The following is a 12420-nucleotide window of genomic DNA, read 5'->3' on the forward strand; positions in this document are numbered from 1 at the left end:
AATTTGAGGTGTAAGGAGGAAAGAGGCTAGTCCTGCTCTAGCCCTGAAAAACCAGCTGCAGAGAACAGGTTTTCTGATTGCCTCTCTGACACTCCAGAGGTCACCCTCATTCCCCTGCCTCATCTTGCACTTACCCGCAGGTGCTTCTCTGTCTGGAACATGGGGTCTGGGCTCCTAACCTGTACTTCGAGAACCCCAACCCCGAAATCCCCGCCCTACTGGATGGGACACTTCTGGTGGTGGACAAACCAATCCCTGTCAAAGGTGGCAATGTTGGCATCAACTCATTTGGTTTTGGCGGCTCCAATGCTCATGTCATTCTCAAGCCCAACACCAGGCGGGCCCCAGCCCTTCGGTCCCCAGCCTTGCCACATCTGCTGCAGGTCAGCGGGCGGACAGAGGAAGCTGTAGAGACACTGCTGGAGCAGGGCCAGTTGCAGGCCCAAGATGAGACTTTTGTGAGCATGCTCAATGACATTGCCATCATGCCCCCAGCCAGCATGCCCTACCGAGGTTTCACTGTGCTTGGGGGTGAGAGCCATGCCAGGGAGGTACAGATGGTAACCTCAGGCGAACGACCCCTCTGGTTCATCTGCTCTGGTAAGTTTTCCAGCCCCTTTGTCCACCCCATCCTTGATCTTCTCCATCTGAAACCCTCTTGGGGGCAGGGCTTTGTTCTAATCATAGAATCTTAGCTTTGAGAAGGACCTGTCCATTCCTGTTTCCAAATACAACAAATCCACACTAATTCTGTGATTCTTTTTTTCTCCCAACACTTAATGTTAAGAAATTCTAAATCCTCATTAAGTCCCATTTCATCATTTCCTCATGTCTGGGAAAGGAAGGGTGAGAACTAAAAGAATGATAACATTCCTCTTTATAAGAAATTCATTTGTTTTTGTGGCAGTTACTAAGCTTCCCTCTTCTCTCTCCTACCCTGTCCCTGACTGCTCTTCCCTGGACCCAGGAGTTCCCCACGTAGTGTCAAGGGCTGGTCAAGGAACCCTCCCACATACACACCTGACAGTCTCTCTCCTCTGGGGCTACCCTGAAGTGGGCCGGGGATGGGGTCAACACCTCCCTCCCAGCAAATGGGAGGGGAAAAGGAGGATAAGGTTTAAACTAAGTAACCTTGTCCTCCCACCCCTCAAACAGGTATGGGTACACAATGGCAGGGGATGGGCCTGAGTCTCATGCGACTGGACATCTTTCGCAACTCCATCTTGCGCTCTGATGAGGCTGTGAAACAGTATGGCCTCAAGGTGTCGGACCTACTACTGAGCACGGACGAAACCACCTTTGATGACATCATCCATGCCTTTGTTAGTCTTACTGCGATTCAGGTAGGAAAGAAGAAGACGCTTCCCCATTCCTACGTGTACCTCATCCAGTAGACCTCACCACCCACCCACTCATACAAAACAAATCATCCTTAACTCAAGAAAAAGAGTTTAGAAGACCTGTGTGGTTCTGTCTTTTTTCCAGGAAACCTCATGGTAGGTGAGGAGGGGTGGGTAGCTTGATTTTTATGAACTGCTTGACTCAGGTCCTTCTTAGCCAGACTGTGTGAGGGGAGTCAGTAGCTTGATGGGTTCAGTGAGACCAAGGTCATGGGTTCAATCCCAGTTTGGGCCAGAAAGTGTCACACAAAGAACAATTAATTCTGTTCATTGGTCAAAAAGTAGGGCCTTAGGGGCAGCTAGGTGGCACGGTGGATAGAGCACTGGCCCTGAAGTCAGGAGGACCAGAGTTCAAATCCGGCCTCAGACCAGACATTTGACACTTACTGGCTGTGTGACCCTAGGCAAGTCACTTAACCCCAATTGCCTTAAAAAAAAAGGTAGGGCCTTAATTTTAGCCAGGTGTGTAACATGTCACTGGTCTAGCGGGCAATGGAATCAAGTCAAGTATGACTGACTTTTACCCTGTTAGAAAAAACCGCATGTTTGTCTGCTTATGGTCGTCTTTAATGATATAGGACAGTTTTTAATGCTCAAGTACTCCCCCCCCACCTCCTATGCCAAGAATCTCAGGATCCAACAAAGAAATGGGCTAGGACTGGCTGGCCCTATACTGTCACTTTGGTATTAGAGGCTAGGGAAAGTATTAATTGGAGGGTCAGTGATCCTTGGTCTGATTCACTTCTCCCCGTTACTCTTCCTCTTCAGATTGCCCAGATTGACATGCTGACGGCAATGGGCTTGAAGCCAGATGGTATCGTCGGGCACTCCTTGGGTGAGGTGGCCTGTGGCTATGCTGATGGCTGCCTCACCCAGAATGAGGCTGTTCTTGCTGCCTACTGGAGAGGCCAGTGTATCAAAGATGCCAAGTTCCCTGCAGGAAGCATGGCGGCTGTGGGTAGGTGTCTGAGAACTGCCATGCCTTTATGTGGGGCTGCCCATTCCAGGCTCCCCTGAGAAATCAGGACAGGGAGAGATCAGAAACAGTCCCTAGGCCCTGAGCAGACTATGGACTGACTAGCATGGGAGGTAAAGGTCTGTTTTGTCTTCAGTGATCACCTCTTGTCGTTTGTTTGGTTAAGAATTTTCCCGCTACCCATAGTTGTGCAAAATACCTCCTTCTAGGCATACTATGGGTGAAGAAACCACACAGAGCAGTAGAGACTGGAGAATTTAGGTTCCGGTTCCAACTCTCTCTTTACTGAGCTGCTGTGTGGCCTTGAACAAATTACTTCCCCTTTCCCTGGGCCTCATTTTTACCATCTATAAAATGAGTAGCTTGGACAAGGTGATCTCCAAGGAGATCTTCCACCTCTCACATTCTGTGGTCCTCCTCTTCTCCCAGGGACTCGTGTGTTAATTATCCACTTTGTGATTGTTCATGACAAATGTTTAACTCCAGGCTGGCTTCCAACCCTGCTTCCCGGCCACCATCCAGGAAATGCTAGCTCATTTTAACGTTAGCCTACATCAAACAATTGGAAGATAAATCCACAGCAGGTGGACTTTTTGTTTGTTTTGTTTAAGTACTGCAATGTATTCCAGAGTTAAGTAGAAATTATCTTGGTAGTAGACTTGGAGTTAGAAGGCCTGGATAAGTGGCCTGAACCTCCATCCTATCACTTGCAAAATGGGAGTGAAGTATGTATTTCATAGTGTGCAATATGCATTTTTATAAACTATCAAGTGCTGTTTCAATTCAGGCTCTTCTTTTTCTCCTGATTCTTGTTATTCTTGTCTTCTGCTGTGAGTTAATCATCCCGCCACCATGCTCCATGAGCGTAGGTCAAGACCTTGCCAGAACTAACCATTTGAAATGGTGGAGCCTTATTCTTCCCCTTAAGGAGTTTACCCTTTAATGTGAAACTACAGGATAGAAACATAATTAAGCACAGATTATGCAGCAGTTACTACAGTGCCTGGAGAGGAAGGAAGAGGATGCAAGAAGAATGTCCCTGACAAGTCTGAGAAAGGCAAAGTTAAACCACCCGAAGTGGGTGGTGAGGGGGAGGTAGGAGGCCTATTCATAGATCTATTAGAAATAAATGGCCCAAAGCCCAAAGTGACTTGGATCTTACCCTGGCTGGATTTGGCCAGCTCTGTTCCACCCTATAGCCCTCAGGGCAGGGAGGGCTGTACCTGGGATTCTTAAGTGCATCTTACTATCATCTCCCCTCTGCTCCCTCCTAACCTCCATTGAAGTCCACTTAAGCCTGTAACCTCCCTCCCCATCCCCTCAGAGCCAGGGGATCCAGCTGGTGGAAGCATCCATATGTACTGAACACTCTGCACGCTCTTATCCTCAAGTTCTTGTACTTGTTATCAACTACTAGGTCTACCAAAGTCCACTGTAGGAGAAGGAACCCTGGGAACAAATGAGTCTCTGTGCTCCACAGAAAGGAACCCTAACCCTACTGGGTTACTGCTGGAGCCTCCTGGCCCTTTGTGATTTAAAGTGACACTTTGCTCCCTATTTATAGGGCTGTCATGGGAAGAATGCAAAAAGCGCTGTCCCCAGGGTGTTGTCCCTGCCTGCCACAACTCTGAGGATACAGTCACCATTTCAGGGCCCCAGGTAAGTGGGGTCCCTGGGCTGGAGAAAGCATTGGAGAATCTGGCCTTCCAAGGCAGCAGGGAACTTATCTTATGTTTCCTCTTAGACACAGGGGTGGGGGAACCTGCGGCCTTAAGGCCGCATGTGGCCCTCTAGGTCCTCAAGTGGGGCCCTTTGACTGAATCCAAACTTCACAGAACAATGTGTTCAAGGGCCACCCTTGGCTTCAAGGCTGCAGGTTCCCCACCTCTGATCTAGGACTTGGGGACAAGACTGGAACTGAACAGTTTTTCAGAGTGGTTCTAAGAGCTCTTACTTAGAATGAGGGCTCAGCTCCTGAGATGAGAGGATATGTGCTCTGGCTTTCATCTTCTGAGCCTCATGTATAAATCACAGGTCCTTTTCTGTGAGATGCAGGTTGGTGTAATGGAAAAAGCAATCGTCTCAAGGCAGACCTGTATTCACCAGCATGCTGCCACCACCCAACTCTGTCATGAGCTAGCTCTATAACTCCATGCAAGTCCCTTTGCCTCTGTGGGCCTCAGTTTCCTCCCCTGTAAAATGAGTTTTTGGACTTGAGGTCTCCTTCCAGCTCTAACGTTCTGTGACTCTCAGCTGGCTTTTCAGATAAATGAGTATGTCATGTATTCCAGCAAATACAATTGTGGCTTTGGAAATAGTAGCTTGAAAATAACAAGAGGGACGCAGACCAAGCCCTCCCTCTTCCCCATCTCCCCCAAATGCTTCCCCTTTGTGTTTCCTTGAAGATGGAAGCCCAAGGGAACTGACCCTGTCCATTCCCCTCCCTCCCCCTGCCCAGGCTTTAGTGAGCAAATTCATCAAGGAGCTGAAGGCTGAGGGGGTGTTTGCTAAGGAAGTGAGAACAGGTGGCGTTGCCTTCCACTCCTATTTCATGGAGTCCATCGCTCCCATGCTGCTCCAGGCCCTGAAGAAGGTGAGTGAGAGGGAGTCGGGACGCTGTCACATACCAAACACCCACTTGGTGTAGAACACACCCTCTAGGAAGCACCGAGGAGGGTGTAGGAGTGAGGAATACAAAGAGAGCCAAAGGCTGGTCCCCGTAGTCAGTGAGCTTATAGTCTAATACGGAAATGGGACTAGTTAGAGAGTAGGTGAGATGGGTTCTAGCTAGCTTAGCTGTGTTGCCTTTAATAAAGTCACTTCACACATATCCTCTGAGCCTCAGTTTCCTCACCTGTAAAATGACATTAGATTGGAGGTCATCCCATGTCCTTCCAACTCTTACCATTCCTTACCATGAGGGGTGAGGGGAGGCAGAATAAAAGTGATTGGGTCAGGAAAGGCTTCCTGTAGTGGGGCAGGGTGTGTTTTGAGTTGGTTTTTTTAACTGGTCAAGGGGGTAGATAGGGATTGATGGAGTGAAGGGATGAAAGTATTACAAGAGGAGTGAACAGTGAGTGCTTTTCAAGTTCTGTTGAGCTCTTTTGTCCTCTCTGGGAACAGGTTTGGAGAGGGATTTAGAAACAGTTTAGAGCCAAGTTAGCAACTGGGCCAACCTGGGGCCTCCATTCTGAGCTCATGTAGTTTTCAGAATGAGGCTACGGACAAAAATGAAAGAAGATACATAATAATGGGTTGTTTTGGGTTGGGGGGGAGGGTTGGCGGGGAGAGGATGGAAAGAGAGAAAGAATACCAGCAAAAAATTGGAACAGACTGGAATCTTGGGGGTCTCTCACACAGGTGATCAAAAGTCCCCGAGCCCGCTCCTCACGCTGGCTCAGTACCTCCATCCCTGAGGACCAATGGACGAGCCCCCTGGCCCAAACGTCCTCAGCAGAGTACAACGTCAACAACTTGGTGAGCCCAGTACTCTTCCAGGAGGCCCTGAGGCATGTCCCCGACAATGCTGTGGTGTTGGAGATCGCCCCCCACGCCCTCCTGCAGGTACGGGGACCCTTGGGGGGGGCCAGACTCAAGCACACCAGCAGTATTACCAGCAGGTTTGAGTGGCAGCAAGAGTCATTCCAGCAGTTGGCAAAGAGTGTTTCTTGCTAGCTCCATGCTGGGGCTGCCTGGGAGACCTGTATAGCACAGTATAACAGAAATTTCTTAAGTACCTACTGGGGTCATGCATCTTGTCCTTGGCAACAGGTAAGGTAGAAATTTTAACTAAAATGGAGTCCTTGCCATCAAGGAACTTTTAGTAAGCAGATAAGCTACAATCGTGGATCTAATACACAAAATCAATACTAAATAAAATCAAGAAATAACAAATAAAGCTCGGAGTGGGATCTGAGGGGAAAAATTCCTTCAAGGCCACAGAGCCTGCCCTCAGGCAGTTTATAACAGCAGAAGTGACAAGGAACATGAAGAAACTGCTTCTAAGCCCTCCTTTTCCCACCTCACCAAAAAAAAGATATTTAAAATGCAATTATGTCTTCTAAGTTATATGTGCCATATGAATTCAGAAGAGAGGGAGACAACGAGGGGCAATGTGGTAGAGTGCACAGGTCACTCGACTCACCAAGCCATGGGTTCAAATCCTGCTTCTGACACACATCTGTGTGACCCTGGGCAAGTGGCTTAGCTTCTCTGGGCCTCAGTTTCTTCTTGTTAAATGAAGGACTTGCATTCAACCCGTCTCTAACGGTCTCCTACCTCTAAATCTGTGTTCTTTTGAACAAGAGCTAAAGTGATTTAGGGAAGACTTCCTGGAAAAGATACATCTTGACGATAAAGGAGTTTTTGAAAAGCTGTTGAGAAGAGAGCCAAGGGAAACTATAATCAATGACTGAAAGGCAGTGAGCTCCATATAGGGAGATAGAGATCATCTTGGTTTAAATGGGGGAGATCTTTTGGGGAATGGTGGGAAAATAGATTGGACAGGTGGGGCCAGATTTTGTAGGTCCTTGAAAGCTGACAAAGAAGTTTAGACTTGATGAGGAGTTCAGACAGCGAACGACCATTTTAGGCTCTCAGTTACTGTAAAGGAGCAAGATGTTGAAAGTGATGTTTAAAGATTAATCTGACGGATCGAAGCATACGATTTGCTCTTTTTTTTTTCCTTCTGTTTTGTTTTGTTTCTTCTTTCTTGTGGTTCCTCTTGTTGGTTCTAATTCTTCTTTACAACATGACTAATGAGAAAATATGTTTAATAGAAATGTATATGTAGAGCCTATATCAGTTTGCATACCATCTTAGGGAAGGAGGGGGGAGAAAATTTAAAACTCTAAAGCTTATAGAAGTGATCGTTGAAAACTAAAATAAATTAATTAATAAGGAAAAAATAATAAAATTACTATCCAATAAAATGATTAATCTGATGGTGTTGCATAGGAGATACTGAATCTGGATAGAAGAGTTGGCAGGGTGGTTCAGCATCTAAGCATGAGGTCATGAGGTCTTGGACTAGAGTGGGGATGGAGGAGGGATGCATGTGAGAAATGTGTTTGAAGAAAAATCAGGATTTAATGACTATATATGATGTTCCTTCCATCTCAATCTACATTAAGTCAGACTTTGAGCCTAGGTGACTAGGAAAATGGTAGTGAGAATGAAAGAATGATAAATATTAGGATACTATTTGATTTAAGCACTTCAAGTTTAAAGTGATGATAGGATATTCAAGTGGAAATATCCAGACTGCCTCCAAGGAAGATTGGCTAGCTTTTATTTCAGTAATTCAAGGTTCTGTAATTCGCCTGACATGATTACTCCCTCTACCTATCCCTCCAACTCAAGCTTGCAGTGGATTGGACTGGAATTTAAGAATCCTCTACATATTTGAAGTTATTGGAAGTCATGAGATCCCTGAGGCAAAGAATGTAGAGAAACACTGAGTTGCTGAGGACGGAACTCTAGGGAATATCTGAAATTCAGTGGGTGGGGGGAGGGGGATTGACTAAAGGAGAAAAAGGAGTAATTGTGTGTGTGTGTGTGTACGTACATACATATCTATATAGATATAGATATATATCTAGATATATATCTCAGAGAGCCAGAGGAGGGCAAAATCACTGAAACCAGGGAAGAGAATGGCCAGATCTAACCTTATTACTGAAGGATTACAGAGGATAATAATTGAGAAAGTACCATCAGATTTGGTGACAGGTAGATCATAGAATCCTGAGAAGTTTTTCAGCAGGGGCACAAAACAGACTGGAAAGAAAAATAGAAGTAGTGACTGTATAGATACTTTATGGGACCACATTTAGAGGCATTTGGAGACAAAGGAAGGACCATCAGTCATAAAAGTCAAACAAGGGTTAGCTACCAGGAAGCACTTTCTGGTTAAGGAGCATAGCAGACAACAGCTAGGGTTGGGATCAGGGCTGAGCTGAGCCCCTCAGCTTTCCACCACCTGAGGAAGGATGCCTGGTGCTGGGCAAAGAATGACCTTTTGCTCTCTCTGCCATTTGCAACCTTGATCATATGACTTCTTCCCTGACCTGGGTCTCTCCCTGCCCCCACCTAGGCAGTCTTGAAGAGAGGCTTGAAGCCAACCTGCACAATCATTCCTCTGATGAAGAAGGACCACAAGGACAACCTGGAGTTCTTCCTTACCAACATTGGAAAGCTCCACCTGACTGGGTAAATGAGTCCAGTGGGAGCCAGGTGGGGAGAGGGTGCTATTCACACTCTACAGGGAGAGACTTGGGATTAGCCCAGGTTTCACCATCACAGCCCCATGGGGGATCCTAGAAAAACAGGGTCCCGCTGATACGGAAATATGTTTTACATGATTGCACATGTATAACTTATATCAAATTATTTACCATCTTAGGGAGAAGGAAGGGGAGGGAGGAAGAAAATTTGGGATTCAAAACTTTATTTTAGAAAATGAATATTAAAAATTGTCTTTACATGTAATTGGAAAAATAAAATACTATTTAAAAGGGGGAAAAAAAAGAAAGAGAGAGTCCCAGCCCAGTCCATTCAAACTCTCAGTTGTCTTCTCTAATATGGAAGAGATATGGGTAACTCAGGTGCCGTTTCAGTTTTGTTAGATAGACATCCACATTCATTTGCCTGTTTAAACACTCTAAATGTTCCCACCACTTGTCCATCTGATTCCTGTCTTACCCTAGCTCAGCCCAAGTGAAATCTGGGACTTTGCTGACAAGGGCAGGGAGGTGTACCTGGTTCAGTTATTTATTTCACAAAGCAGTTATCCACCCATGGATAATGGATACTGACTTGCATATGGTGGCTATAAAACAAAGAGTTTGGTTGTTGGGTCGTTTTCGTTTTAAATTAATGTACAGGAATTGATATGACTTCTATTGGTGTTGACTCCTTCAAGGTAATTCCTTTGGGAAACTAGATATTTATTTCAAATGGTGCTGCTCTTACTCAAAATATTTCAGGAACTCCTTTTGGAAATGCTTTTCAAGCTCGTTTAAAAGACATACCTTGTTTCTAACCCAAAATGGTATTGCTCAGCATGATCACCCACCTTATTCATCAGACTTGGCTCCCAGAGTCTTTGAGCTATTTCTTTTCTTTTCTTTCTTTTCTTTTCTTTTCTTTCTTTTTTTTTTTTTTTTTTTTTTTTTTTTTTTTTTTTTTTTTTGCTATTTCTAAAAATCAGATCTGCCTCCAAGGAAGATTTGCTAGCATTTACTTCAGTAATTCAAGGTTCTATAATTTGCCCTATATGATCATTCCTTCTACCAACCCATCCAACTCCAGAGAAAATCTTTGAGGTTTCTGTGGTCCAAAAAATTCACTACCCTGCAGACAAACATGGGTCATGACCCATGGAAGGCCTTTTGATTCTGCTCTTGAATTGTAGGTTTTTTTTGTTTTGTTCTGTTTTATTTTTTAGAGGCCCCATCCAAGAGGTAAACCACTTTTGGTTAGACAAATCCAGTGCTGTGAACCTAATGATGAGTCCCTCTGCATTCTGCTAGGCTAATCCCTTACTGGGCCTGGACTGGGCCTGTGTCTGCAGCTCGATGTAGCTTGTATTCCATTGGCGCAGCCTTCGAGAACCAAGGTCACCTCCAAAGCTTGATGAGACATAGATAGAGGACTTGAGTGGCAGTCTCTACCATTAAGGGTGTTTGAAAGAGTGTGCTCCGATAGACTCATGTAATAGTGTGACTGCTGCAAAGATAATTCCCAGAGAAGAGGTCAGAATCATTTTGAGCATCGGCAGTATAATGAAAGGCACCTGTCTTCCCAAGGTGACTAAGGAGAGCATTCATTTGGGTTTATTAGTTCTGATATAGTTATTAACCATCAGTATCATTACTCATCAAGAGGCTCACCTTCAGGTAGTGGTTAGAATAGATATCCTGGGAGGTCACTTCCAAAACTATTTTATGACTGTCTCATAATCTTCCCTTATATCTTTGACAGACCTTCTAAGGAAAATTTGTCTGGGCATCCCCCTGAGAAGTCTTCTGTGTGTCCAAGGTTCTGATTCAATCTCCCATTGCTCTCTCTGTCTCTCACTTCAGCACCAGTGTGAATCCTAATGGCCTTTTCCCACCTGTGGAGTACCCTGCCCCTGTGGGAACACCACTCATCTCTCCTCATATCAAGTGGGACCACAGCCAGAGCTGGGACGTCCCCTCTGCCAGCGACTTCCCCAGCGGCTCGGGAGGTTCCTCTTCCTCCACTGTCTACAACATTGGTGAGGTTCCTCCCTCCCTGCCCTGACCCCAGGGGAGCCCATAATCTCCTCAGGGTCTGGCCAAGGTCAGAGGGATCTAACCCATCCCACCCACGGCCTACAGCTGACAGCCTCTGGACTTGGCTGCACATCTTGTCCATAGAAATCCTTGGCATACACCTCTCGCCCTGGCAGAATCGGACTTCAGATGTTGGAAAGAAAGCATCCTGTCCAACAGAGAGAGTTTGGAATGGAGTGGAGGGGATCCAGTCTGGGCACAGTTTCATGGGAGCTTCAGATGGTGCCAGAGTTGTTTCTGTTTCCCTATCACCTACCTGTATAATATATAAATAAGAAGCCGCTTCAACTAGTGGAAAGGGAACCTGTCATGGGGTAGGGAAAGACATAGACTAGGAGAGAGTCTGGTGACTTGAGTTCTGGCCCTGGCTGTGCCACCTTAGGCAAGCCACTTCTCAAACCTTAGCCTTCGTGTTCTCCGCTGTAGGGAGAGAGGGTTAAACAAGATGAGCTCTGGGGTCCCTTCCAGCTCCAAATGTTTGTGACGGTATTTACTGAGCCCTCTCTCTCTTTTTTTCCTGTATTTATTTTATTATTTATTAATTATTACTTATTATTTTATCCTATATTTTTAACCTGTCCTAGGTATGGGGGTGGTGGTGCTACAATAATGTAGGGATCCTCAAACAGCTTATAGTCTCTCTTGGGAAACAACTTTGACGTTGCTAAAGTTGGAGGGCTACAAAACCATGCCAAATGTGGGTATTTGCAGCCACTTACCACGAGGAAGTCTGTGCCCACTAGAGAGATGAGGAATAGTTCCGGAGAGGGACGTGGAGGCCATTCGTCTAGATTTAAGGAAAAGCCTGAATGGTGTAGCCTGTACAAGGGAAAGTGAGGAGAGGAGGCCCACTGGGTGAGAACAGAGGATCCATGCTGGGGAAGTGGATCGATTGGGTAGAATGTGGCCAGATTGTGGAGAGCCTTGAATACCAGGGGCAAAGAGGTTGGGCCTCATTTCTTAAGGCAAAGGGAAGGTCTGTTGGTTCTTGACCAGAGACATGACCTAATTAATAAAAATTGGTCTTTAAAAAAATTACTACCATGTTAGCGTCTCCAGCATGACATGGAGGTCCAAAATCTTATTAGCATTGTATAAGAGAGATTGGAGGAGGAAGACTGGAGGTAGGGTGAGAACTTTGTTAAGAGACCATTGGCTGCTGCAGTAATCTAGGGGAAAGGTGACAAAGGCCAGAAGCGTGGGGCAGTGGCAGGGAGAGTAGAGGTGAAGGAACAAGTCCAGCTGGCATGTCAATGAAAACACTCAGAGGCTCTGATGAAACCTTGGTTCTCCAGACATCAGCTACATAGCTCCCACAGCAAACAGCAGAGAGGCCAACGGTTTCCCTTACTTGCCCTGGTGAGCATTTCATTCTTCAGAAAAGCAGAGGAACTCAAGTCGCAGGCTACAAAATAAACCCTCAAAAATCCACAGCATGTCTATCTAGTAATAATAGAAAGGAGAGATGTTCACAAGAGGAAATGCTATTCTGAATGTGATTCTCACTAATGGGGAAAAATTCATTGCTGGAGTGGTGAGGTGAGAAAAATGTGGGCCCTTGATTTTAGGAAAATTTTTCCTAAATTTCAGATTTCCCAGATTTCAAAGGGTTCAGAGGAAATATAGGTAGGATCCTGGGAAGAATGCTACACCAGAAGTCAGGAAATCTTGAATTCAAATCTTGCCTCAGGTTAATTTGTGACTGTGTTCCTGGGCAGCAAATCAC

The 12420-nt window shown here is 45.7% G+C and overlaps 1 protein-coding gene across 1 annotated transcript in view; it reads left to right on the forward strand.

Moving 5' to 3' along the window:
- Positions 1-12420, forward strand: part of FASN (fatty acid synthase) — a 58725-nt gene that overhangs the window by 19457 nt on the left and 26848 nt on the right. Inside the window, exons 9-16 of the mRNA XM_027872997.1 lie at positions 141-600; positions 1156-1343; positions 2169-2358; positions 3941-4035; positions 4835-4969; positions 5737-5940; positions 8471-8586; positions 10461-10636. Coding sequence (XP_027728798.1) covers positions 141-600; positions 1156-1343; positions 2169-2358; positions 3941-4035; positions 4835-4969; positions 5737-5940; positions 8471-8586; positions 10461-10636 — 1564 coding nt within the window. The remainder of the gene's footprint in view (positions 1-140; positions 601-1155; positions 1344-2168; positions 2359-3940; positions 4036-4834; positions 4970-5736; positions 5941-8470; positions 8587-10460; positions 10637-12420) is intronic.

Source organism: Vombatus ursinus, unplaced genomic scaffold (genome assembly GCF_900497805.2).
Source record: "Vombatus ursinus unplaced genomic scaffold, bare-nosed wombat genome assembly UNPS02014801.1, whole genome shotgun sequence".
NCBI lineage: Eukaryota > Metazoa > Chordata > Mammalia > Diprotodontia > Vombatidae > Vombatus > Vombatus ursinus.